General features: G+C 50.9%; 2 protein-coding genes and 2 long non-coding RNA genes across 6 annotated transcripts in view; 1 reads left to right on the top strand and 3 right to left on the bottom strand.

Moving 5' to 3' along the window:
• The window catches only part of LOC146422236 (uncharacterized), a 32,966-nt gene that overhangs the window by 4,026 nt on the left and 2,765 nt on the right, over window positions 1-26,175 (top strand). For 2 of the 3 annotated variants that reach the window (XM_085046706.1, XM_085046708.1), the window contains exons 5-9: window positions 179-360; window positions 1,321-1,441; window positions 2,070-2,720; window positions 2,964-3,080; window positions 3,445-3,609. In XM_085046706.1, coding sequence (XP_084902832.1) covers window positions 179-360; window positions 1,321-1,441; window positions 2,070-2,095 — 329 coding nt within the window. In that variant the 3' untranslated portion in view covers window positions 2,096-2,720; window positions 2,964-3,080; window positions 3,445-3,609. Of the gene's footprint in view, window positions 1-178; window positions 361-1,320; window positions 1,442-2,069; window positions 2,721-2,963; window positions 3,081-3,444; window positions 3,610-26,175 lie in introns of those variants that run through there. The other variant, XM_085046707.1, reaches the window with a different exon arrangement.
• LOC146422237 (uncharacterized) lies at window positions 9,186-13,004 on the bottom strand. The gene is made up of 3 exons (XR_014848218.1): window positions 12,822-13,004; window positions 11,618-12,351; window positions 9,186-11,512 (listed from the first exon to the last, which is right to left on the bottom strand). It is a non-coding gene; the product is annotated as an uncharacterized LOC146422237 (long non-coding RNA).
• LOC146422238 (serine/threonine-protein kinase PAK 3-like) lies at window positions 17,472-23,767 on the bottom strand. Its single transcript, XM_085046697.1, has 8 exons — window positions 23,727-23,767; window positions 21,620-21,683; window positions 20,868-20,916; window positions 19,973-20,085; window positions 19,235-19,352; window positions 18,446-18,545; window positions 17,815-17,870; window positions 17,472-17,537 (listed from the first exon to the last, which is right to left on the bottom strand). Exons 1-8 carry the CDS (start codon window positions 23,752-23,754, stop codon window positions 17,472-17,474), a joined length of 594 nt encoding a protein of 197 aa, XP_084902823.1. The 5' UTR covers window positions 23,755-23,767.
• LOC146422239 (uncharacterized) lies at window positions 24,663-25,976 on the bottom strand. Its single transcript, XR_014848217.1, has 3 exons — window positions 25,698-25,976; window positions 25,477-25,597; window positions 24,663-24,832 (listed from the first exon to the last, which is right to left on the bottom strand). It is a non-coding gene; the product is annotated as an uncharacterized LOC146422239 (long non-coding RNA).

Here is a 26,175-nt window from a genome sequence, read left to right on the forward strand (position 1 = left end):
TCATTCTCAGGCAGAAATTGTTAGGTGCACTAATTAGCAAGGAGGACCTTGAAAGGCAAAAGATTCTCTGTCTGGTTTCCCTGTGTGAGTCCTGTGGTGATTGATCCAAGGCAGCAATGGAGCTCTGTGTCCCAAAGCCCCATGCTGGAGCCTGACCAAAGTGTTTGGATTCTTGCAGCCACAGCGGGCACTTCAGCCCCCGATGCTCTGCCTGGCAGTGCTGGTTGCGCAGCATGGACGGCCTCCAGCTGGCCATGGAATGGGCCTGGGGAAGAGGAATTGCCACCATGGGACCTTGTTCTTGAGGGAGTGGAGGAGACGCTTTCACCATCCCTGCCTGACAGGTCTCCCTTGGCTCAGGTAACTCCATGGGATAGCAATGCAAGGGGCTGGAGTGAGAGTTTTTGAATGTTGTTGCATGGCTGAGAAGCAAAGGCTTCTTGACTTGAGCTCTGAATGGACAGGGAGAGATTTGCTTGGTAAAGCAAGATTTCCAAAAGAGGAGGGAATTAAAAAGTCTCCTCCCTTGGTGAGGATGAGAGGTGTGAGCCTGTGTTGGCCAAATTTGGGTGCTCCTTTTCCTGGGAAGGATCCCTAGTGCAGAGGCATCTGTGGTGATGAAGTGGAAGCTTTGGCAGCTTTTGGACTGGGTTTGAAAAGCCAATCTTCTCCACTGTTGCAGGCCTTTAGGGCGCAAGACTTTCCTGTTAGGATCAAGGGATTAAGTGTGTGAGCCCCGGAGCCTTTAGGGGGCAGATGTGTTGGCTTTGAGACTCCATGAGTTGTGTGATTGGAGAGAAGGACAATGCTGGTCCAGGACATGACATGGTGAAGGACTCCTTGAAGCCCATGGGCTCCTTCTGTGTTGAAGAGCAATTTGGTCAGGGACTATGAGGCTTTTTGTTTGACAGATTCCCTGTTGGCATTAGGAATCCCCTTCTTCTTGCCTCTTGGCTCTCGCCAGACTTGCCAGGAGTTTTCAGTTGCTGTATTGGCACAGGCCTTTTTGCATATTATCATACAACTGTGCCAAAGAACTGCTCTGTTTCATTTAATATGCAGACCCATTGCCGGTTATTTCTTTATTACAGAGGAAGGGCAGAGTCCAGGTGGGGAGTGGGAGTTTTTGGAACTTCCCAATATCTTCTTGCCAAGGGTGATGACCCTCTTTCTTCTGCAAACTCACACATAGCAGTTTTCAAAAGCTTTTTCTTCCTGAAGAGAAAGAAATGTGGCAGGCTCTGAACTATCTTGTCCCTGAAATGATTCCAGAAAAGTATTGAGAGTTTTGGGTTTCTTTCTTTCTGGTTTTCTTTCAAGTGGAACATTGGTGTCGCCCCAGAGCCTTCAGGAGGGGAGCCCGAGAACAAGGCTGCAGCCGAGGGAGCTTGGCCTGGCACCGTGAGCCGCGAGAACAGTTCCCTGGAGCCCGAGGAGCTTGGTAAGGAGAGAGCCCAGCTTGGTTTTGAGAGGTCTGAGGAGGCTCCCTTCCTCTGGCAGGAAGGGAGATCAGAAGAGTTGAGTTCTTGTCTGCAGGCTTGGTGCTTCCTGGTGCCTTGAGCTCAAGCAGGGCACTGGTACAGCCTCCCCGCTGCAGCCCTGCCCTGCACACTTCTCTGGCGGCACTGACCCTGAGTCCTGGGCTGTGGAAGGAGAGCAGTGACTAAAGCTGACCTTGTGTCACCAAGCTGGCTGTCTCAGTTTGGTTCGTTATTCAGCTGACAGCACCTTTCAGCTTCAACCATTTCAGTGAGGACTGAGGGCTCTCTGTCACATCACAAAAGAAGAACAAGGCTGGGGTTTTTTGCGAGCTGGGATTGTCTGTGTTTCAAGCTCTCCTTGGTGCCCTTTGCACTGCGAGTGCTGAGACTCTATCTGGATACGTCAACATTTTACAAAGATTTTTATACTACAAGGATCCCAGTTGTTTAAAGAGCAGGCTTCAAATTCCCAAGTGAGAGTCTGCCTTTTTAGGCCATATTTAACAGTCCCTGATGGAAGGACAATTGCTGCCGAAGGGAAACGTGCACAAGGGCCAATATTGACTCAGTGTTCCCTTTGCTTCCCAGATACTCATCTGATGGACCTTTCCTAGAGGGCTGCCCTGCATGGGAAGAAGAGACAGAGGGAAAGCCTGTGAGCATCTGCCAGGTCCAGTCCCTCTGTCCATAGTTACATTTATAGATACATAAATAGTTATAAAATAGTATAAAATAGTATAAAATAGTATAAGAAAGTATAAAATAGTATAAAAATAGTATAAATTATTTATATTTTTATATCTGTGTAATTATATATATAGATTGATTTAGTTATATGTATTTTTTATAGATCTTTATAGTTACATTTATATATGTAGTTTCAGATGTATACAGTTCTATTTTTACATATCTAGGTATAGTTAAATATGTATATAGTTACATTTGAATAAGCATATAGGTAAATTGATAAATCTGCGTAGGTTTATTTATGTAGTGTTAGGTATAGGTGTGTTTGGATACATAGATTGATTTTTTGGATAGGTATAGGCTGTTTTTTAACCTCTTTTCCTCCTTTGCTTCCTCTCTCACCTCTTGCTTTTCCCCCTGTGCCCCCTCTGTCCCCTCTTCCCATGCTGGGTCCGAGCTGGCAGCCGGGCCGGGCGGAGCAGCAGTTGGAGCCCCAGGTGTCCCTGCAGCGGTGGGAGCAGCTGGTGTCCCCCGAGGAGCTGCTGAAGGACGGTGAGACTGAGGGGCTGAGGAGAGGTGACACTGAAGGAACAGTGACCTTGAGGTGCTGGTGGGGCTGAGGGGACTGTGGGGCTGAGGGGTGTGCGGGAGGAAAGGGGAATGGTGGAGCTGTGCGTTCTGGGGAAGTTGAGGGGCTGAGGGGATGGAGGGAGCCAGCAGCGAGCACAGAGGGGTCCAGGACTGCTGCTCTGCCAGGCCATGCAACCAATTCCAGCGTGTACAATTCTGCTGCAGCTGCCCCGAAGGCCTCGAGAAGATCCAGAGAGTGACCAGAGCCATCAGGGAGAAGCTGAAGGCCACCAGCAACAGCAGCAAACGGGGAGCTGCCGCTGCTGCCACCCGAGAGCCTGGGTGAGGCCACAGGGCCGCTGAGGCAGGCTGGGCTGAGGGTGGTGCGGGCTTTGGCCGTGGGCGCTGCCCGTGCTGGGGCTGCTCAGCGCAGCTGCCCGGCTGGCCCAGGGGCTGTCTGTCCTTGGGCAAGGCAGCTGTGCCGTGCTGTGCCGTGCCGTGCCGTGCCGTGCCCCCCGGGCTGCCGGGGACTGCGGGACAGTCCCGCCGGGGCTGCGCTCACAGCAGCCTGGCCCGCTCGGCCCGCAGCTTTTTCTTTCTCACCCTGCTGGGGAGGCTCTGAGATTTTCTCTTCCCTGACACAAGTGCAGGTGCTGCCGAGGGAAACATCCCTATATTGACTCAGTGTGTTCCCTTTGCTTCCCAGATGTCCCATCTGCTGTCTCTGTCCAGGAGGGCTGCTCTGCACGGCAGGAAGCGATGGAGGGAGAGCAAATAAATTCCTTTTTTTAACCTCAGCTGAGATTTGTAGAGTTCTATATTGCCAGCACAGGTGTAGCAATTTGCAATAACTTTAATTTTTAAACGGAAATTGGTTTTGATGTATTTGTAGATCGGCAGTGCAGCCAGAGCAGTAAATTGCATTTTTTAGCTGAAATGGGTGTTTCGTGATTTGTGCTGTCTAAAACAATGAGCAGGTGAAAACGTGATGATGCTGGAGGATTTTGGCCATGAAAATTTCCAGCCATGCCCAGCAGCTGCCCCAGTCTCAGTCAGGCTGGGCAGTGAAACCGCAGATTTGGGATGGCAGCAGAGCCACACGCTGGGGAATAACTCGCTGCAAAGGCCTGCGGAGCAAACGGGACTCCACTGAGCGGAGAGCTCCAAGCGGGAGCCCTCCGGGGAGGAGAAATCCCCAGCCCATCCCACCGGGAGTTCTTTAGGAAGCGCTCCAGGCGTCTCTCTCAACGTCATCCTGGAGACCAAAAGCAGGCAGGGATCCTGGGACAGCTCCACTGCCTCTGGCAGCACTTGGGCAAAGGATGTGGAGCCAGGGGGAGGTGACAGTGACTGTCACTGCTGCAGGGTAGGGATGAGGGAAGGGCCATTGACACAAGGGGCTGAAACGGGGCAAAATGCAGAGGGACAGTGGAGAACTGGGAAGCAACAAGTTCTCTCAACAGCTACAATGAAGGAAGTTCCTTCAGCTCCCCTGAAGGAACTCTCAGGGGAGTTGATGGCTATGGTCAGCAGTGGCAGAAGGGAAAAATGCAGTACTGTGAAGCCCTAAGGGGCTGGAGCCTGGAGCTTAGGCCAGGCTGGCTGTGCCCTGGCCCAGGGACAGCGATGGGGCAAAGGCAGCTGGGCTCTCAGGCTCTTACTGAAACTTGGCAACCACCAGTTCCTCCTGCAGCAGGAGAAGGTGCTTCTGGCTGGTCTTGAGGCCACAGCTCAGGGTCACGTCTGTGCTCAGCACAGCCTCCTCACTGCAGACAACCTTCCTGCTGAGCAGAGAATGGCAGCCTTGACAAAGGCAGCCCCTTCTGCTGCGGCCCCAGCTGTGGCCGTGTGTCCCCCAGCTGTGAGAGAGCCTGCCTGGAGCCACAGCAGCTCCCAGCCTGGCCCATCCTGTGTGGCACAGGACAGTCCTGGTCTCGCTGCAAAGATGCAGGACGCTTGCTCACAGTGAGGATACCAAGCAGGATGGTGGGGTTGGGATGATGCCACTGCTTGGTCACAAAGTCACTTTCTCTCGCTTTCGAGTTGCTCACCAGACAGCTCTGGGCTCCTGCTGCTGTTTGTCGTGGATGCTGAGTCCATGGTCAATGGTCCAACTGACCCAATGGTCTGAGCCCAACCAGCCTGGCCCGGGCAAGGGTATGGCCACTTGGGCTGGGCAGTGTGGGCAGGACTTCCTGCCAGGCCGGCCAGTGGCAGCTTTGCACATGGCAGCCCAGAGCTGGACACACACCAGGCCAAGGCTCACCTCCCTCCACGTGCTGCCAAGGCTTTGCCTCCCGCAGGCCTGCACACACTCAGCTGCCTTGGCCCCAAGAGCTCTTTGGTCCCTTCACATTGCTCAGCCTGGCCTCCAGTGGGAGCTGCATTCTCAGCTGCTTCTTGCCCAGCCTCTGCTGCTGCTGCTGCTGCTGCAAGGGCTTCTCCCACTCCTCCTGCTCCTGCTCCTCTTCCTCTTCCTCCTCCTCCTCCTCCTCCTCCCGGCCTTCAGCACTTGCCTCTTGCACTGCACATTCAGCTGCAGCAGCTGTCTGCCAGCCTCCTTCTCCAGCTCCTCAAAGTCACTCTGCATGCCAGATATATGCACTGATATAGAACTGGAGACAGATTGGAGCAACGATAACCAGATATAAGGGTAGAAAAAGATACAGAAGGAACCTGGCCAGCCCATTTCCCCACACTCCCCCCCGGGGTCATGTGGTCCCACACAGAGCAACCCTTCTGGAAGCGTGGAGCAGACAAAGATCTGGGAAGCAAGGAAAGACTGAGTCACTTCCAGTGTGCCCTCAGCCCACTGAATGTGGGACTTTCTAAAATTCTTCTAAAAATCTGAAGTTGTGCACATTTTTAGAAAATATTGTAGCAAATGGAAATTCTTTATGATAAGTAAAGGGGTGTTTTCTCACCTTTCTTGTTAGTGCAAACTCTTTGCCCTACGTGGTAGAAGGTGTAGAACTTTGGACAACCTCCTCTCCAAATCCCCTTGTTTTGGAGGATTCCAGAGGAATGTCTGTGGGCTGCTCTAAACTGTGAGCTGAAGCAGCTCCCAGGACTGCTTCTAAATCATGGCCTCAGCTTGTCAGGGAGCCAAGGAATAGCCAGATCTTTTGCAAATGTTTCATAAAACACATAGAGAAATGTTGGAAGCGAGGTACTTCAATGGGTTGAAAAGAGAAATTGAGTTAAAGTGTCCCGATGGAAACTGTGTCCATTTGTTAGCTTTCTTAAAAGTAGTCTGTCACAAGCAGTCTTTCCAGAGAGACACAGATGTTGATTCCTGCACAGACCTATGGAGGCTTTGAAGTCTAGGCCTTTTCTAAGTTTCCTCCCATTTATTTCTTCTGCTGACAGGGTAGAGGTGTGGCCAGCAATGCCATAACCTCCTTTTGGGGAAGGATATGAAATGGACGGAGGGAGGACAATATTTGGGAACATTCAAACGAGGCTGCCTTCCTTGGAGAGTATTTACCTACATTCCTCAATTGTCTCCATGCCAACCATGTTAAGCCCCTGTAGTTGAGACAACTTGGGCATTTTGTGGTTGAATACCTGAGCCGTTGTTGCCCTTCTGTTGTCCTTCAACTGAAATCCAATACAATGTCACCTCTTAAAGCCTGAGACTTGGGTCTTTTGTTTGCCCTGGCCAGGGGTTGCTCCTCCAGCTGCGCAGTGCAGCAGCACAAGGAACGCTGCCGTGGGGAGCAGGGGCTGAATTCTGCTGGGGTGCCTCCCTCCCCTTGGCCTGGTGGCTGCCGCTGCTTGACAGAGTGTGCAAGAGTGCTGCTGTGGAGAGTGGGCTGAGAGAGAGGGCTTTTCATGGCTTACTCCTTCATGACTTCTCTTTCCTTTTATGGCATTTGTTCTAAAGAACTCTACACAGCAGAAAGGAAGTCATAGTTTCATGCTTTAACAAGTTGAAGCTTGACACTCTCTGCTGACTGTGCTTTCCCCCTCCAGTTCCTTGCCTCTGCAGGCTGCCTTCCCTTAGCTGAGGTGGATCAATGCACTGATCCCATCTCGTTTAGCTGCTGCAGGATTACTTAGGAGTACTTGAAACAGTCCTTTCACTTTTCTTTAAGTGCCTCACTGCTCTGTATTCTGATGTAGACCAAGGCCCAGACAGATGAGGATGTACCTGAGCATCCAAAGTCATCAGGGATGGTCAAACAACAAACCTGTGCAAAGATGAGAGCACTTTTCCCAAAGATAATACACACGGTCTCAAATTCTGCTCTCCTATCACAGGACTTTCCCCCAAAAGGATTATCACTTGCTAAGGTCTTCCACAGAGAACTTCATATGGGCTCCCTCTTTCTTTAGAAGTCACTGGGATTCTGATTCTCAGGAGTGCAAGGGGAAGTGCTTGTGGTCACTTCAGTGAGGTTTCCTGGCTAATGTTACTCATTTCTCTTTTTATACTCTGGTTTGTTCTCTCAGACTTTCCACTGGAGTAACACATGCATGGGGTATGTAGGTCCTATTGAACTGTGAATGTTGTGCACACTTTCAGCTATGAAATGAGAATCTCTATCTGATGACATTCCTAATGGGATCCCCAACCTGAGGATGATTTCTTTGATTTTTACGGAAGTTGCTTCTCTAGCATGGTTGGTGTGACAAGGAAAAGTTTCTGGCCATGCAGAAAATGTGTTTACCAAACGCAATTAATACCTAGAACCTTCTTGTCGAGGTAACTCAGAAAAAACCTCTTTGGCATTAATCTCCTGTACTATTTTTCTTTTTTTGCCATCCCTAATGGCAGCTTTTTGTAAAACTGTGGATTGTTCTGGAAGCAGATTTCACATTTGCTAACTCCACTTGTCACAATCCCTGTCAGCCTAACACTAAACACTTGCCTTTTCAAATTGCCTACCATACCTTCAATTCCCCAAGGAGTTTCTTTATGTTTCTCTTCTACAATTTGTCTCATTATTGCTGGAGACAATCTGACTTGTTGATTTGTTGTTAGCTACCACCCTTCGGGATTCAATCAGGTATTCAGGGTTTTGCCAATTGATTGTCTTCAACATAGTATTCTGTGACTGATTTTGAAAGGTTCCTAACTTTGGAAAGAATTGCCACCCAAGTGATTTGTTCTGCCACCTCTCTAGCAGTTTTGTCTGCTCCTTGGTTTGTGATGTTAACTGGTGTTTGTTTGAACTGGTGAGCTTTGCAGTGCATTATTGATACTTTAGAAAGGAACTGCAGCCCCCCTAAGCTTTCCATATTTGATTGGAAATCCTGATTTCTTGCAGAATTGTTGAGGAACACAGCAGGGTCCAAGCAGGTGCTGTCTTTAGCACCAAATCTTCTTGTTCCAGGAGTACCACCTGTGACTTGAACATTTTGCTCAGGGATGACCAGTGACTGAGTTAAGGTGCAAGTGAGACAGTATTCCAAAGTCAATAGGACAGATGTTATCTGACAGTAAATGTGAACTAGAGAGATAGAAAGAAATAGGAGGCAGGTGGGGGGAAGAGAGAGAGATTAAGTAGAAAGGTATCAGCAGCACATGGATTTTGCAGTGTCTGACACTCCTTCTTCATCCTGGTCTTCTCAGTGGTGGGGTTCTCAAGTCGCTCTGGATGTACCACTGTTATACTGTCCATGATTTGGGGATCCACAGGGCACTCCCAGATGTTCCTCAAACTTGGGCTGGCTTGGATGTAGCAGTCATTTCCTTTCCCACATTCTCAACAGGGGAATTTTTGTCAGGAGTCCTTATTCCAAACCTTCACCTCTGTTCAGGGTAGCACTTAGCACTTTTCTTCATGCTGTCTGTGCTTCTCTCAAATTCCTGCTGTGGTGGCTTATCTTATGGCAACATCCTTCTTCGGCAGTATTCTCAACTAGCTCATTGTGCTCTTCTTGCACCTTGTGAAAAGGCAGCTTGGAAACAGGGACTGGATGTGTGAAGGCACCGCTATATATTACTGCTCTCCCATTAGCCTGGCTTCATGGTCATGAAAAAGCAAGACTTTTTTTCTGCCATTGCATTCCACTGTGACTCTTGGTTTAAGAGACAACAGCAAAGCCCAGAATCTGTGTTGCTGGAACCTTATCTAAAATTATATTCATTTTTAGAATTTCTCCCTCTGAAGTGCAAAACCAATCAAGAAGAAAGAAATGTAAAATAGATTCCTGTTGGGACAACCTAGTTAAAAGGAAGAGCCAGTTACTAGAAAGTCACAGGGAATGGATTTTTTTTTTCCATTTGATTTCCAGTAAACTGACAGTTGACAGAGACACCCCTTTTCCATCAGCAAGTTTTCAAGTCTGCATGTTTAGAGATAGAAACCTGGCACACATTTATTGCATACCAGTTTGCTGAAACACATAGATCAGAACTCAATGATTTCGTTGTTGTTCATCAATTTCAGCCTTTCATGGAAACTCCAAAGGCTGCAAAAGCTGGGCTGTGCTTTCCCTGGAGTTGTAGTTTCTACTGCTCCATAAGCTCCTCTCTATCTTAGCTTCAGAATGTCTTTCATTAAAAGCTGCAGAAGCAGTACAGACTGAAAATGACATTGAAAAGCTCAAGAGAAGTGCACAAAGAACACTTGATTTCTGAACCCAGAAACACATCCAGGAGGGCAGAGTTCAGTTGCTTTGTTCAGTCTGTGTGTTGTCTCTTCTAGAGGTTGAACTTACAAATGACAAGTCGGCTTTAGCCTGGAGGCATCTTTAGAGCACGCAGATGCCTCCTGCAAGTGCTGGTGTGCTTGTAGGGACAGGTGCTTTGAGATGGTCTCTCCACATTTCTTCTGGACTTACAAATGCTACCTGCAAGCCTGGGGATGGCTTTGGAAGGATTCATGCTTAAATCTCTAAACATATCAGCACTTTTGCTCAGGAGCCAGTTACAAAATTCTGAACAGCTGGTGAAGGAAAAATGTGTGCTGTGTCTCAAGCTGGTGCTTAGGCTGAAGCTTTTGCATGGACTGAGCCACAACAGCAGATGCACTTTTGGACATGAAATGCTCCCACCAAAGCTTTTCTTACAAGTTGTATTGAATGTACTGTGACTGTTGCATTTCTGTCCAGTTTGATTCTCACTTTTACACTTGTCTTTGTACTCTTTCTATACCACGTCACAATTTTAACACTAAAATGGAAAAAGCCCAGTTGAACCTCACATGACAGCTCTATTCTCTCCTGGAGACTTAAAGCTCAGGTAGCTTAAAGATAGGCAAGAATGGCTGGGCTTGAACAGGACTACTGTGTGAATACAATGGCAATGTAAGCTAAGAAGGAAGACGAAAGTTTGTGTGGTATTGAAGCTTGCCAGAAAACCCTGAAATGGCAAACAGAGAGAGATTACCAAGATCTTGAGTGTTCCTTCCACTTTCAGCTGGCTTTTCCTTATGGCAGCTCTTTTAATTGCTGACAAGTGTGCAGAAACTCATCCAAACTTTGGGCCTCTGAGTTCCAAGTTTCCAAGCCCTGTGACGAGCAAGCAGCAGAGCATTGACCAGCAGCCCAGTCAAGTCCAGGCAGCCACTGCTGGTCACTCTTCTGCCTTGCTTCTGCCTTCCACATTCTATTGGTCTTCAAACATTTGGCTCCAAGTGCTTGCTCCATTTTCCCCTGCACCTATGAGGTGCCACAAAAAGACCAGTTCAGGAGTTCTGGAATCCCAGCACCGGCCAGGGTGCAGAAGAAGACTCCCAAGTCCAAGAAGAAGTAAAAAGAATTGGGGAGGCTGAAGCAGTCGTGTTATTTGGATTTTGATGAAGGTATTAATGTGCTGCTTTTCCTAATTCCTGTGTGGATAACCATGGTGTAAAGATTGGAATATTAAGAGAAACCTGTGCCTGAATTAAGGTTCTAGCAAGCCCATATTCCAGAGTTAATAGTACAGTAAATGTGAAGTAGGGAGATAGAACTAGGAGGAGGGGGCAGGGTGCGAGGAAGAGCTGAGCTGAACCTGATGGTGGGTTAGGTCAGGACGAGCCCTCACTTCCTGCACTGCAGTGTCTCAGGAGCAGCTGCAGCAGTGCTCTTGCATCCCCTCGTGGCATTTGCAGTGCAGGAGGGCAGGGACAAGTGTGTGTGAGTGTGAGTGGTAAAAGTCTGCCAAGTGCTGGCAGCTTCAGTGGCAGCAGTGATGTTGGCAAGGGCAGTCAGGCCTCGTGCAGCTCTTGGGCTCTGGGGCACCTCCCGCCTTTCGAGCAGGCCCGGCTGGGCCCTGGGCCATCTTGGATCAGCCAGTGCTGCTGTGGGGCAAGGCTGAGGGGAAATGTGGCTCTGCAGGGAAGCACTTGAGGGAGGGCTGTGCTCGGGCTCTTGCCATGGCATGGCAGAAGCCAGTATTGCTAGTGGTACAAAAGCTGTGATGTGAATGGTCAGGAGAAGCATCAGCATGTTTTGCCTCAGACATTCTGACTGCAGTGACAGGAAGGTTGTGATCAGGCGAGAGACTCCTGCAGAGGTGGAGCAGAGCTGTGCTGAGGCAACCTTCTGCTCTGCTTGGAGCCTTGAGCTCAGTTGCCACCCTCAACTCCCTCCCTGCAGAAGGGCTCAAAGGCCTCAAAGGCGTCAAAGGGCTGCCTGTGCACACCTGACAGAACTGCATGAAAAATCTACCGTAGAGAAGAGGCTGCACCAGGCTGGGGCAAGTATGTCCCACGCAGAGCAGTCCTTCTGCCTTGTTGGAGTCTTCTGCTGCCTCTCCTCCTCCTCTTCTTTGCTGGCTGGCAGTACTTGTCTCCTGCCCCGGCCTCTTCTCATTGTTGTTTTCTTCTCTTTTCCCCTGTCTGTGGGTAGCCAATGTACAAAATTGGATTAGCTAGGCAAAGCCAGGAGGCACAAGCTAAGTCCCTTCTTGTTGGAGCCACTGAGAGCTGCTTTTACCTTCTTACCTTGGGAGAGCTTGTCAGGGCTTGAGCCCTTGCCAGGGACAGTGTGGGGCTCTTGTGGGTGCGTGGGGGCAAATCTGGAGGTGCCTGAAGCAGAAATTCTGGAGGTGAGAGGGGGCAAGAGACAGCCTGAAAGAGTAAGGTAGCATTTGCCAAATATCTCCCCTAGCTACCCAGAGAAAGTGCTGCTCTGCATCAGCTGCCTCTTGCAAAGTCCAGCTGCTCCCAAAGAGCCTGGAGGGAGCTGGAATGAGCTGGCAGCTGAGCATGAGGCCTCTCAAGTTCACCATGACTCCTTCTGCTGCTTTAAAATTAAAGTCTTTTGTCCACCGATGAAGAACTAAAGCCTAAAGCATTGCAAAAGCAACCCGTCCAGTTTGCAGTAGCATGTGTGAGTGTGGGGGCAAAGGAAGGAAAGAAGGGAGGAAGGAAGCAAGGGAGGCAGGAAGCACAGAAGCAGAGAAGGAAGGTTGAAGAGATTGGCTGTCAGCAGGAGGCACAGCAGCTCCTGGGCCTTTTGAAAAAGTGCCTGCCTGTCTAGGACGCATTGTGCCAGGTTTTGTGCAGCTGCCATACCTGTGCTTTTGGGGCCCTCCAGCACCATGGCCTCTATGCCATCTTCTTGGTGGACATCAGGCAGTGAGGGGGATGCAAGGCACAAAGCTGCTCCCAGCTTTGTGCCTGGGGCTCCTCATTGTCTTAACTTGCAGCACCACCTTGCTCTTCTTGGTGCAGCTCTGAAAAGCAAAAGCACATGGAGCCAAGTGACGTCTTGGAAGACAAGAACACACAAAGCAAAACCCACAAGCAAGTCCTACACCACTTTTTTGCTTGATGCAGAGATTTCTGGGACCTCAAGTCCCGGCCTGGGACAAGCCTCCCATGCTGCTCCTATCTGTGGATATGTCTGTGGGCACTCCTGCCTCCTCCCCAAAGATGTGCTCCAAATTCACTATCATAAAGGCTACCAGCACCTTCACCTGCACCCAGGAAACCCTTGCTCTCAGCCCAGGGGCCTGACAGTGTGCCAAGCAGCCATTGCCATCACTTCTGAGCCCCTTTCCTCTGCACAGAGAGCAGTGGCTCTTGCAGGGGCATCTCTTACAGGCAGCTCCCACAGCAGCCTTGGTTGGTTGGAGAGAGGGGGCCGCCAGGCGAGATGGCATGGGCCAGCCAGGCTGCAGCCAGCTGCTGAGGACAGCATTACCTTCTTGTTCTCAGCCAGCATGGCCTCAAGCTCCAGCTGCTCCTCCTGCGCTGGGCTCAGCAGGTTTGACCCCAGGCACATGGCCAGGCTGCTGCAGCTCATTCTGCTGGTGGACTCGTGCTGGCTGATGTGTGTCAGCAGTGACAGCAGCTGCCTGAGGAGGAGCAGGTTTGCCACGGGCAACTTCTTGGCCCCCTGAGGGAAGAGGAAGGACACGTACATGAGCAGGCCCATGTTGCCCACGGCCATCCCCAGAGCTGGCCCGAGGCAGGGGGCAGCTGGCGGCTGGCTGTGTTGCACACTTTGCAGGCGCTCTCAGCCAGCGCTGGGGGCTCCTGCACTGCTGCAGGAAGGAAAATCGCAGCCTTGCTGCCCTTCTGCTGATTTGCCAAGAGCCCAGGCGAGGGAAGGCTCCCCGTGCATTGGCCTGCAATGGGAGTGCCAGGCAGCAAGAGCCAGGAGCTGCCGAAAAGCACAGCCTTGGGGAGAGAGCATCCCCTTGCAGGCAAGTGCCAGGCTTGTATCAGTGCCTGCTGCAGAGCTGGAAGCTTCTGCCTGCTAAAGATTATGCTTTCAGCTGAGAGGTCTTGTTCTCCCTGCTGGCCATCTGCATGGCTGCCATCCAGTCCTTGTAGAGGTCTGTGATGAGCAGCTTGGAGGGAATGCTCCTCAGGAAGTCCTGCAAGGCCAAGGGCTGCCGGTGAGCCTTGGAGCCAATGGCAGCCCAGACAGGAGCCTTTGCAGCTGCAGGGAAGAAGGGCTCACCTTGAGGACCATGGCCAGCAGCAGCACTGGCTGGCTTGCCATGTCCACAGGCAGGCCATGGTCCAGGGCCTGCCACAGCCCAGCCACAGCTCCTGAACTGCCCTGGTGCTCTCTGCTTTGTTGAAGATGCCTTTTGTGGTGGGCTTTTCCTCATGCAGGACAGCCAGCAGCTCCTGCAGGAGAAGCAGGAGGGCAGAGATGTGTGTGAGGAGCTGGGCTGCTTCAAGACCAGTGGCCAGGGCCAGAGCTCCTCCCCAGCCTGGCCTACCTGCCTTCTGCCATCAAGGGGCTGGCAGCAGAAGGCCGAGGCACAGCTGAAGAGCTCTGTGACCCTTGGCTGAGGGACATGCATGGGGACAGGGGCTGCACAGCAGCCAGATACGGGCAGGGGCAGCCCCTGTCCAGGCTGCCTTACCTGCATGGGCCAGGGCAGCATGCCATCCTCTGCACAGACGGCTGCCTGGGGCTGCCCAAAGAGTGCCCTGCTGCAGCCAGAGCCCTCCTGCCTTGGCACCCAGGAAGCCCCAGCTGGGCCCCACTGCAGAGCAAAGGGCCATGGCAGCCACTTCCTCGGCATCCTGCTGCTGCCACCACTGCCACTGCCCTCTCCTGCTGCAAAGGAAAAGAGGACCAAAGGCAGTCAGTGGAGACTGTCAGGCCAGTGCTGTCGCAGCCTGCCCTGCCCTGCCCTGCCCTACCTGCCCTGCCCTACCTGCCTTAAGTGCTGTGTGGCACCCCCGGCAGGGAGCCAGCAGCCACAAGTGTGGCTATGGCTGGAATGCTCCTGAGAGCTGCTGTGGTGCTGGGACAAGCCATCCCAGCCCTGGCCCTGGCGTTCTCCAGGCTGTGGGCAGCAGCCCACGTCCTCCCTCAGGCTGCCACACTTGCCAGGCACACTTGGCACAGGACACATGAGCCAACTCTGCCAGAGCAGAAACTGGCCTTGCCTTCCCAAACTCACCTGGGCAAGGGCCAAGTCATCCTCCCTCTTTGGATGGGGCCGTGGCAGGCTCTTGCTCTGGATCAGCCTGCAAGAACCGAGGTGCACTTGCAGAGCAGCCCTGCAGCACAAAGAGCCACCAGCCAGCTGCCCCCCAGCCCCAGCTGCCCGAGCACAGCACATGGCTGGCAGCCTCCGGCCTGCCACCTCTCTGCCCTGCACAACAGCAGTGCTGCCAGTGGCAGCAGCAAGGCTGTTCCAGCGCTGCCACTGCCTCTCCCGCATGCTTCTGCTTGCCCGCTGGCACCAGGAACCCTTATTTCCCTTCCCTGTGCACAAGGTCACCGTGCTAGCCACACCTCCCTGACCCCCCAGCACAGCCAGAGGCCACTGTGGCTGCAAAGGCAGCCCTTCTCACCTTCTGCAGCTCTTCAATCAGCTGCTCCACCTTTGAGGTGACCTATAAGGCCCATAGGCAATGGCTTAGAAAAAGATCCAGTGGCATGAGTGGCCTTCTTGGTCTGGGATACCCAGGCAAGGAGATATTGCTTACAGCAGTGGCTCAGCAGAAGGGTGCACTGACTTTATCTCAGGGCATGCGAATGAAGCACTCTTTAGAAATCAGCAAGCTTAGCAGAACAAGCTAACCGCAAAGAAGCTGACCCTGGCTATTTGAGCAGACAATCCTCTAGACAATGCGCAGGAAGCAGGGCTGGAAAGTTCAAGCCCCAGAAAGACTTAAGAGCCTTCATGGAAAAATGAAGCTGATTTTTTTCCATCATTGAAAAATTCCATCATGGAAAAATGATGCAGGAACTGCGCATGAGATCCAAGGGCTTACACAATGATGTGATTAGAAAATATGTTGCAATATGAAGGTTATGAAAGTATAACAGACACATTGATTAAAAAAATGTATAAAAGCTAGTACTTTGCCAAGAATGGACAAGTGAGTTTCTGGTAGAGCTATTTCCCTCATCCCTGGCACTGAATAAATAAACACCTGCTCTGTAGGCAGGGGACAATGGAGTTTTATTTTCTTGCCTTGTTCTCAGGCATCATCTGGATGGCTGCCTGTGGGCAAATGCAGGGTGGTAGCCTAATGCTCTTGGCCCTGGCCTGGCCTTGCCAATCCTGTTCCCTGCATGAAATGTGCTAAATGTGTGGGCATTAATTTGCACCCCAAAACACTGAAGGATGAACACCTGAACAACAGGCCCTGACTGAGGCCTCAACACCAGGCCCTGAGCCCAAGCTGACCACCAGAGGAACTTTCCCAGCAAAGTGTCTCTGTGGGGGCAAAGGCAGCAGACTGCAGGCAGCGCTGCAGGAGGCAAAGCCTGGGCAGCAGCTGGAGGGAGATGAGCCTTGGCCTCGGCTGTGTCCAGCTCTGGGCTCCCCAGTGCAAAGCCAGCATTGGCCAGCCTGGCAGGATGTCCCACCCCAGGGCCCCACCCATGCCCAGTCCAGAGTCTGTAGGGCTCGGACCATCGGTCACTTGGACCCAGTGTCCATGAGCGAGCAGCAGCAAAGCTGGGAGCTGTCTTGTTTGGTGATCGATTTTGTGAGAAAGCAAGCTCTGACAGAGTGGCATCAGCCCAGTCCTCACATCCTGCTTCCCATCCTCGCTGTCAGCAACTGGCCCACGACCTTGCAGCAGAGAGTCCTCCTGTGCCAGGCAGGATGGGCCAGGCCAGGAGCTGCTTCTGCTCCAGGTGGGCTCCCCCACAGCTTGGGGACACGCGGCCATGGCCAGGGACACAGCAGAAGGGGTCACTTTTCTCCTGGCCACCTCTCTCTGCTCTGCAGGGCAGTTCTCAGCAGTGATGAGGCTGTGCTGAGCACAGATGTGGCTCTGACCCCACAGCCCGAAGAAGAGCGAGAGGTGCCTTCTCCTCCTCCAGGAGGAACTGGTGGTCGCCAAGCTGCAGTAAGCCTCAGAGCTCAGTCCCCTTTGCCCCATCCCAGGGGCAGTCCCCAGCCAGCCTGGCCTAAGCACCAGGCCCAATTCCCCTTGGTGCTGGATGCACCCATGTGTGTGCCAGCTGGGGAAAGGGGGGACACGCCAGGGCTCTGCCCTGGGGGACGCCAGGGAGGCCACCTGCCCCTCACTGCTTGCCTCTGCTCTCTGCAGCTGCTGCACCACCCTGCACCCACGGCTCTGCCTGGCCCTGGCCAGGGCTCTGCTGGGGCTCTGCCCTGGGCAAGGCTGTGCCTGCTCTCACCTCACAGTCACTGACAGCTCTGCAGAACACGAGACCTTTCAGAGCTCCCTCATGGATCCTTCTGCTTTCTCAGTTGAGCAAGACTATCCTCCAATCAGAGAGATTGCACTGGCTGGAGGATAGATATAAATCCAAGTGGCAGGAACCTGAATGCTCTGAGTCACAGCTGAACACCTGCACCTGCCCAGGATGTTTGGCTGCCCCACTCCTCTTTCAGTTTGGGCTGCAAATGCCATTGCCCTTTCTGCCTCAGCTAGAAGTACCACGGCTAGGCAAAAACTGGCCAGTGGGCTGTATACCAAAGGCAGTGTGGTCTGGAGAGGAAGAAGGCGTAAGAGCCTTCCCCACATTCAAACCCTATCGAAGAAGCCATAAACATGGCCTTCCAACTTTAAGAAACAACTGACTTTTGTGAAGGAAATGTTGAGCTTATTCACAGGGTGAGAAAGGAAGCTTCCAGATGAGTTGGTGTCTAAGAAATTTTATTTACAGTTGTACTCTACAATCCTACTCTACAAGCTTCCTCTACACAATCTTCTACAATCCTACTCTACAGTGTTTTACAATCCTACTCTACAATGTTCTACAATCCTACTCTCTACAATGTTCCTTGAAAATCCTACCCTACAATTATCCTCAAAAATTCTACTCTAGAATCCTATTCTAAGCTTGCTATGGAGAAATCTGTAATAAAAAAGATAGTAGTTTCTTCTCCTTCCACTACTTCACTGCGATGATCATTGGCGCCAGGCTGGACGCAGGCTTGGCTGATGTTACAAATGGATGCTGCCCAAAAGAAAACAAAGCAACAATGAACAATGAGGCATGACTTTCCAAGCTCAGTGCTTCAAAGGCAGGGGCAATATTTTTAAATGAAAACAGGATTGAATCTGACAAGGTCTAAGCAGTGTGGTGTAACACTGGCACAAGTTGCCCCAAGAGCTGGTAGGTGCTCCATCCCTAAAGACATTCCCAGCAGACGGCAATGGGATTTTGTGCAATGGCAGACAGAACATGGGACAGGTCAGAAAGGCAGTGGGATCAGAGAGCGTTTGCACCTTACCATGCGAGGACTTTCGTTCTCGTAAGGAACTTCCTGTTCCACCATCTCAATTATGACTATTCCGAAGGACCATATGTCCACTTTGGGACCATAAGGTTTTTTTGTGACAACCTCAGGCGCCATCCACCAAGATGTGCCAGTCACCGAGCTCCGTTGATTCTGCTCAGGGGTGAGCAGAGCAGAGAGGCCAAAATCAGCTGAGAAGAAAAGAAAATACTGTTCAATTAGGGAACCAGGCAAAAGAATTCCCCACTCTATGACTGAGATTGTGCTGTTGAAGCTCCTGGAAATCCATCACTGCTCTGTTTCCTCAGGACTTTAACCAAGGAAATATTGAATTGGCCACTTCAAAACTATCCCCAGATTTTTTGCACTGCCTCCAGCAGTGGCTTTTATTCCCTGGAAGATTTAGATTGTAGCTCACTCCCTCTGGAAAAGACACATGTATCAATGCGACTCTTGACTGCTTCTCCCTTGCAATGCCTCTGTGCACACTGCAACTGTGCCCTCAGCTGGCAGCAGGGGTCCCTGCACTGCCACCAACACCATTTTTTGGGAACTGACATCCACTCAAAAGCATCCCTAAACCCTACATGCCTGCAACACTGTGCCTGACCAAGAATATACTGACCCAACTGGACAGAGCCGTCGGCTCCGAGAAGGATGTTGCGGCTCTTCACATCTCGGTGGATCACATGGTTAGAGTGAAGAAAATCCAGTCCTTGCAGGCACTGAGAGGGAAAAGGGAAAAAGCAGGATAAAATTAGTGATGTGATTTCATCCCACAAGAAAGGAAACAGCTCTCAAAGATTCTCTTGGCAGGGAAATGGGGAGTAATGGCAGAACACGGTGCCATCGAGAGGAAGAGTTGCTGCTGCAGCACTCGCAGAGCAGTAGCCTTCTAAGGGAAGGCATGTCAGCTTTTGAAAGGGCAATTGCTGTTCTACACTGTGCCCTGTAAACCAGCCAGAATGATTGCTGCTGCAGTGGATGTGCTCAGAAGAAAATGCCATTTTGGGAGCACTACAATCCTTTTGAGCTGAGGGCTGTGAGAAATGAGTCCCTCCTTTTCTTTGCCATTAGTTTCAAAGCCTGCTACCAGCACATATGCTTTTACAGGCAAGGAATGCAGTGCAGACAGGCTGGATTCAAACATTTTGAGAGGCAAAGTGGAGAACAGCAAATACAAATACAAGAGACAGAATGAGAACATGACAGCAGGAGATCAGACTATAAGAACAGAGTAGAGTGAATGCAGGGACACTGGCAGGCAGTTAGTTCACTTGAGATGCTCTTGCTTCTCCATAGCACAGCAGCAACACAGAAACAAAGCTTGGCGCATGGAATCACTCCAGTTCTGAGCCCCTGTTTCCCAGACAATCCTGCCCAAGCCCTTGGGAATACAGGCAGGATCCCCTACCTCCCGACTGATGGCTCCAATCTCATCATCATGCAGGTAGGTCTTGTTGATGACATCCATCAGAGTGCCTCCATCCATGTACTCCATAACCAGCCAGAGTTCATTATCAACAAGGTAGCTGAAAGAAGGAAACAAGGGCATGGAGAAGAACATGCATGGCTATGCTGCTTTTTTGGTTGATCCTAGTTCCCTGGTCTGTTTGAAATGAGGACAGAATAAAAGGAACAGACATTGCCTCTAGGCTGTGCAGTGTTTGCAGTGTGTGCAGTGTCAAGGAGAAAGGCACATGTGTGAAAAAGGAGATGCCTTAGATGGCCAGCAAGGGAAAAATGCAGCTTAGTAACAGCACAGAAAAAACCCTTTCACACTAAGCCGTTCTGGGAAAAAAGCACCTGGTCTTCCTGGCATGCACAGCAATGGAGAAGAGCGGTAACAATCCAAAGGAAATCCTCCCTAGGATGGTTCATCAGCACTTAAGACACTTGAAAAACATCAAGGCTCAAACCAATGTGGAGACAGTGAATTTGAAGGTTTTTGAACGATTTTCAGACTCCATGTGCCAGGGAAGACTTGTGCAGACAAAATGCAGTCTCTTCCCCATCCACTGGATACGAGTAGAAAAATAATTTCCCAGGAATTAACAGCTCTATTTCCTGCCACTAAACGAAGCTGGATTTTAACCCCACATGCTTGCAATATGTAAATGAACATTCATTGGATAAAACAACCACCACTCACCTATCTAAACAGTTGACCAGGTTGGGATTCCTATTCATCTTCATGACCATTAGTTCACTGAGGGATACTTCTTTGATGCTCAGTCCTTGGAAATTTATTTTCTTTATGGTCACCTAAAATGACATTGGAAGTCACTAACTTGACAAGTTGGTGGCAGGAGACCACAACACACATGGAGTGAGTGATTTTGGAACAACACAGCCGAGCTGTGCCAAAGTGCCTTGTGATTAGACCTTGGAGTAATTAGGAAGTGACATTCCAACAGCCCATTCCTCTGTTCACTTGGGGGCCAGTTACAGGACACGTGGCCACTGATGATTTACCTTGTCCACTTAGTAAAATATGACGTCTCAACTCTCACTCACAAAGCTCTGACCACACTCTCTGCTCCTCTGGCAGGGATTCAAAAGAAGTAATCCAAGCCTTGCTACTCTACACATACATCCTGGGCTATAAGAAGGGCTTAGGGCTTTTAGGGATGCCTTGCAGATCTCTCCCTACGTGCAGCTCCCATGTGCAGCACTGCAGGTTGCTAAGGAACTTCCAGAAAGATTCAGATGCATTTGCTGGCAGCCAGAAATGAGAATTCAGGACTCTGAAGCTGTAGCCCCAAAGAGCAGTGAGATGCTCTAAGGCTCCACCTTTGTTTTAGCAATTGAGAGAGAGCAAGAGAGCTCATCCTTCTCTGAAAGGTACTGCTGCCCTCTGTGCCTTCCTTGTGGCAGCTGAGAAGGGCAAAGGCTGTCCCAAGTGTAATTTGCAGGCTGGCACCAGTCTGTGCTTCCTGTGCCTTTGCAGCACAGCTCTACGGGTGACCCAAAGCTCCAGCCACAGCTCACACGAGAGGGGAAAGCCCTCGAGAGCTGCACAATCTGTGGGGGCTGTTGACATTTACCTCTCCTCCTGTGGCAGTGTCGACTGCTCTACAAACAATTCCAAATCCCCTAGAAACAAAACAGCAGGAAAGAAAGGAGAAGCTGTTTAGATATTGGAGTGAAAGCCAGCCCAGACAGGAGATCTCTGCTGTAAATACCTAAAACCTGCAGGATGCATGAGGGGTCTGCCAGAAGGCAGATGATGCATTTTCCTCTCAAGGGGCATGGGCACTGGGCACTGGGCCTGTTCCTGTAGCTTTGGGGTTTACTGCCTCAGATCAAAAAGATCAGGGATCTTATTCTTTCACCTCAGGTTTCAGTGTATAAACTGTGTGGCTCCAATCCTGTCCACCAAGTATTTCCTTCAGCAAACTCTTGGAAAGAAATGTTCCGGAGAACTGTTGTCTGACAGCTGTCAGGGGCTAGGTTGCTCTTTCAGGCAATCAAGATTCTTCTCCTTTCATTAGGGCGGCCGTATGATTTTGAGACATCCAAAAATTCTAAGGAAATTAACAAACAGGTGTGTTACACTTGAGAGACAGGAGATCATCCAGGTCCTGTTCCTTGCTGCTGGCAAAAGCTTGGCAGCATCAACAGGTCCTCGACAATGCCTTCTGGCCACACTTACAAATTCTGACCAGCACTGAGCAGTGGGGCAATCTAACCCCAGTCTGAACATGTTTGCAGCTTGCCTGACTTCCCATTGGATAGATATTCCAACAGCAAAACGCTCAGCCTGTGGTTTTGTAGAAATAACTGTGGTTAGACTCACCTGATGCTGATATTTTCCTGTTCAAGGTATTTTGTCACAGGATTTTCCACATTCACCATTCTCCCTGAGAGAAACAAGATGCAAGATGCTGACTTTAAAGCAGAAATCTCACCTTCCAGGAGATACAAAAGGCAGCCCCACTGTCTGGGGCTCTGAGCCCTTTGTGGTCAGCTGGGTAACAACAACAAAAACACCAAAAAAAACCAAAACAAAAAACAATCACAGCAACAACACCACTGGCAACCCTGCAGCACAGACAGCCGACACGGAGACTGATTTCCTACAATCCTTTGAAGAGATCCCTTGACAGGAAACAAAGCACCGCGAGTTGTTTTCCCAGGAGAGGAGGGCATCTTCTCCACCTTTCAGCAGTTTGCCAAAAGAATGCCTTTCCCTTTGTAAAGCAGAGCAGCTCAGGCTATAACCAATACCGATGGGGCTTTCAGCCTAAGGATCCTCCCCCTTTCTGAGCAGGCTGAGCTCGAAGATGCCCTTGCCTGTGCCCCGTCTGAAGAAGCACACTGCTTGCCTTCACCCTGACAGCGCGGATCAGTCGCTCGCATTGGACTCGCCCTCTCAGCACCGCACACGTCCCCATCTTCCCAGCTGGGCACAGCGGGCATGGGCAGCAAGGAGAGCAGTGCTCCTCAGGCTCTGCTGTGACACAGACAGCTGCCCAGAGGAGATGCTGAGCCTCTCGTGAGTCCAGGCCGTGCCATGCAGGAGCCAGCCCAGACGAGGGGCTGCTGCCTCCCGGCAGCTCTGCGCTGCAGCGGCTGGGCGTCAGCGGGACTCTCGGCTAAGGAAGGCTCCAGCCTCTGCAGTCACAGCAGCCGTCAGCAGGGGCAGGCCAGGTGGCACAAGGCTGGGAGAGCCCAAGGATGAGCACTGACAAGCACTGGCAAGAAGCCACAGCCAGTCCGAGCCCCGTTACAAGCTGCTATCCCCATTCAGGACACGACATGATTGGCTTTGAGATCAGACACACGGAGGTGCACATCAGTGCCCTTTTTGTGCCAACAGCTGATGGCAGACAGAGTCAGCTGGGCTCTGTTCTCAACCCCACCAGCACCTCTCTGAGAGCACAGCACTGGCAGCTGTTATGGGCAAGAAGCAGATGAAATGAGTTGTGCTGCAGAATCACAAAGGGCTTGAGGTGGTGTCCTAGAGAGTGATCTGTGCAGGGCTTGGGCCAGTGGGTAGGATTCTAGCAGTCATGGGGAACGACTGACAATCAGCTACAACTGAATGCCATGGATCTGAGGAATATACAGTGGGTGGGCTGGAGGCTCACTCCTGAGAAATGCCAGCAGGGCAGTTTTACCTGATCACACCACAACGATATGTCTCTTGGACACATCTTTATAATCATAACCAAAATACTAAATAGCAATTGTTAGAAAAATATCTTCTTTTTCTTTGGGGCCACACAGAAAACACCTCTTGCTCTCTATTTGTGTGGTCACCTGATGTTCTTTCAAAGGAGCTCTCACTGACAAAAAACTACCATTCCCATAAAAAGAAACTGTAGATGTAGTACTGGTATTACTACAGTCATAAAAATGACATCAGGAAGACACCTGGGGCAGAAGAAACCATTCAGGATTGAGAAGTCAACCCACCAAGAAACAAAAAAAACCCAAACCCAAAGCAACAAAAAACAACAACCAAAGCCACTACAAACCCACAAAAAGAAAAAGCCCCAAAACCAGTTCATTTGTGCAAAGCTTATTTGCTCTGATGACTGGTGGGAAGTCAGGAGTCTAAGTGGAATTTAGGTAGCCAAATATTCTGCACAGTTTGGCCACTAGCACCCAGGACTTGCCTAGAACATTTCCTAAATCACAGCCTTCTGCTCATGCAGGGACAATCCCTGCTTCTGCCTTTGGTGGAGAGGGAAGCTCAGGCAAACCGAAGCCAGTCCACGCTGCCCTCAGAGGCAGCAGGAACATCCAGAGCACTCTCTCGCTGCCTCCATGCACAGCAGTTCCTGTGGGGAGTCCTAAATGTCCCTGTGACACCAAACTGAGGAGGAACATTTGGTCCAGCTGTGCTGACACATGCACACAATACACTGTCCCTCAGACAAGACACACACAAGACATACTCAGTATCTCCAGGCACTTCTCCTCCATCTCCCGTTGCTGAGCATCTCTGACCACACCGGAGCTGAACGAGGCTCCACTTGTCAGCTTGGGGACTAGAGGTGTCACTAAACAATGTTTCTGCTGCAGCAGGTTGCATGAGAGAACCTGAGGAGCTCTGGGAGAAGAAATGAGTTTGTGTCAGAAAGGTGGCTGGCAGAGATTGCCCCGAGATCCCATTTCAAATGCAAACCCTTAGGAAGATGCTGTTGGCCACATGCAGGGCTCTTAAACTGGACATTTTGCCATGTCTACTTCTCAAACCAAATGGGTCAAAACCAAAGGCTGGTTTTACTGAATGTTCATGGCCATATTCAGCTTCCATTTTCATGGATTTTCTGAAGGATGACTGCCACAATGACCATTCCACTTCCTCCCAAGGACTCCTTCCCCCTCTCCAAGGGCTGCAGACACACTTGCAGCTCCTTGGTCTAGTGTTCTACCTCCTCCCATGAGCTCCTTCTTAACTCCACCCTCTTCTGGATGTGCTCAACCTTCAGTGCCTCTGGTTGGAACACTTCCTATGCCTCAAGATGAACTTGGGTCCCTTCATGGCCATTCACTTGCTGGAAGTCTTTGCAGGCTGCCTGGGGAGATGTCAACATTTGCACCTCAAGTCAGAGAGAACAAAGCAGTCAGAGACTACAGCTTGTCCTTGTCAGCTGTGAGTCACAGACTGTGAGGAAAGGGAAAGAACAGGAGAGGACCAGATTGACAAGGGATACAGACAGCTTGTTTCCAAATCCATCTGGCTCACCATGTTCCCCTGTAAAAACACCTTGAGAAACAAGGTGAGCAGGAGCAGGCCAGCAGGAATCCATTGGGATGTCTGCTGGCTAATAGGCCAAAGGACAAGTTCCACTGATCTATAAATACAACTATATAGAAATATATTTACAACTATATAAACCTATCTATATAGTTATATAGATATAGGAATATAACTGTACACATCAATAAATGTAACTATGGACAGAGGGATGGGACCTGGCCAATGGTCACAGGCTTTCCCTCTGTCTCTTCTTCCCATGCAGGGCAGCCCTCTAGGAGAGTTCCCTCAGATGAGTATCTGGGAAGCAAAGGGAACACTGAGTCAATATTGGCCCTTGTGCACGTTTCCCTTTGGCAGCAATTGTCCTTCTATCAGGGACTGTTAAATATGGCCTAAAAAGGCAGACTCTCACTTGGGCATTTGAAGCCTGCTCTTTAAACAACTGGGATCCTTGCAACTAGAAAAGTCAGTGTAAAAGGTTGAGGTATCCCGATAAAATCTCAGCACTTGCAGTGCAAAGAGCACCAAGAAGATCTTGAAACACAGACAATCCCAGCTCACAAAAAAAACCCAGCCTTGTTCTTTCTCTGTGCTGACAGAGAGCCCTCAGTCCTCACTGAAATGGTTGAAGCTGAAAGGTGCTGTCAGCTGAATAATGAACCAAACTGGGACACTCAGCTTGGTGACACAAGTGCCAGAAGGTCAGCTTTATTCTCTGCTCTCCTTCCACAGCCCAGGACTCAGGGTCAGTGCCGCCAGAGAAGCGTGCAGGGCAGGGCTGCAGCGGGGAGGCTGTGCCAGTGCCCTGCTTGAGCTCAAGGCACCAGGAAGCACCAAGCCTATAGACAAGAACTCAATTCTTCTGATCTCCCTTCCTGCCCGAGGCAGGCTCACAGCAGCCATCTCAGACCTCTCAAAACCAAGCTGGGCTCTCTCCTTACCAAGCTCCTCGGGCTCCAGGGAACTGTTCCCGCGGCTCACGGTGCCAGGCCAAGCTCCCTCGGCTGCAGCCTTGTTCTCAGGCTCCCCTCCTGAATACTCTGGGGTGACACCAGTGTTCCACTTGAAAGAAGAACATAAAGAACATAACCCTTCTTGCCAATGACAGAAAACACCTGGTTCAACGACTCCATGGCTCACACACTTCATCCCTTCTTCCCACACAGGAAATCTGGATGCCAAATGCCTTCAACAGTGGAGAAGATTGACTTCTCAAAACACATCCAAAAACTTTCAAGGTTGGACATGGGAGCCACACTGAACACATGACGTGGGCACTAAGGAACAAGTCCTGCCAGCTCCTGGCACAGGGATGTGCTCCTCCCTCCACTGCCCTGAGCACAACAGCCTCATCCAGGCTGCAGCTTTGCCGCCACTGGACGGGAACACACATCTCTTGGCACAGAGATGCCCAAGAGGAAGGTGCCTGAGCTCCGGAACCCAGAGAGCAAGACTGGCCAGTTTGCCCAGCTGAGGATTTCCCAGATACACACTTGACTGGAGGCTGCTGAGAGCACAAGAAAGCTGCAGCTGCAGCACATCCCCTCACACGGCTCTGGCAGCGCCTACACGCACGGCAGGGCTCACACAGCAGCAGCAGCTGCAGCCCAGCCCTGGCTCTGCCTTGGCCTTCCAGCCAC

Source organism: Lichenostomus cassidix, unplaced genomic scaffold, assembly GCF_008360975.1.
Source record: "Lichenostomus cassidix isolate B80296 unplaced genomic scaffold, HeHo_3.0 HiC_scaffold_893, whole genome shotgun sequence".
Taxonomy (NCBI): Eukaryota; Metazoa; Chordata; class Aves; order Passeriformes; family Meliphagidae; genus Lichenostomus; species Lichenostomus cassidix.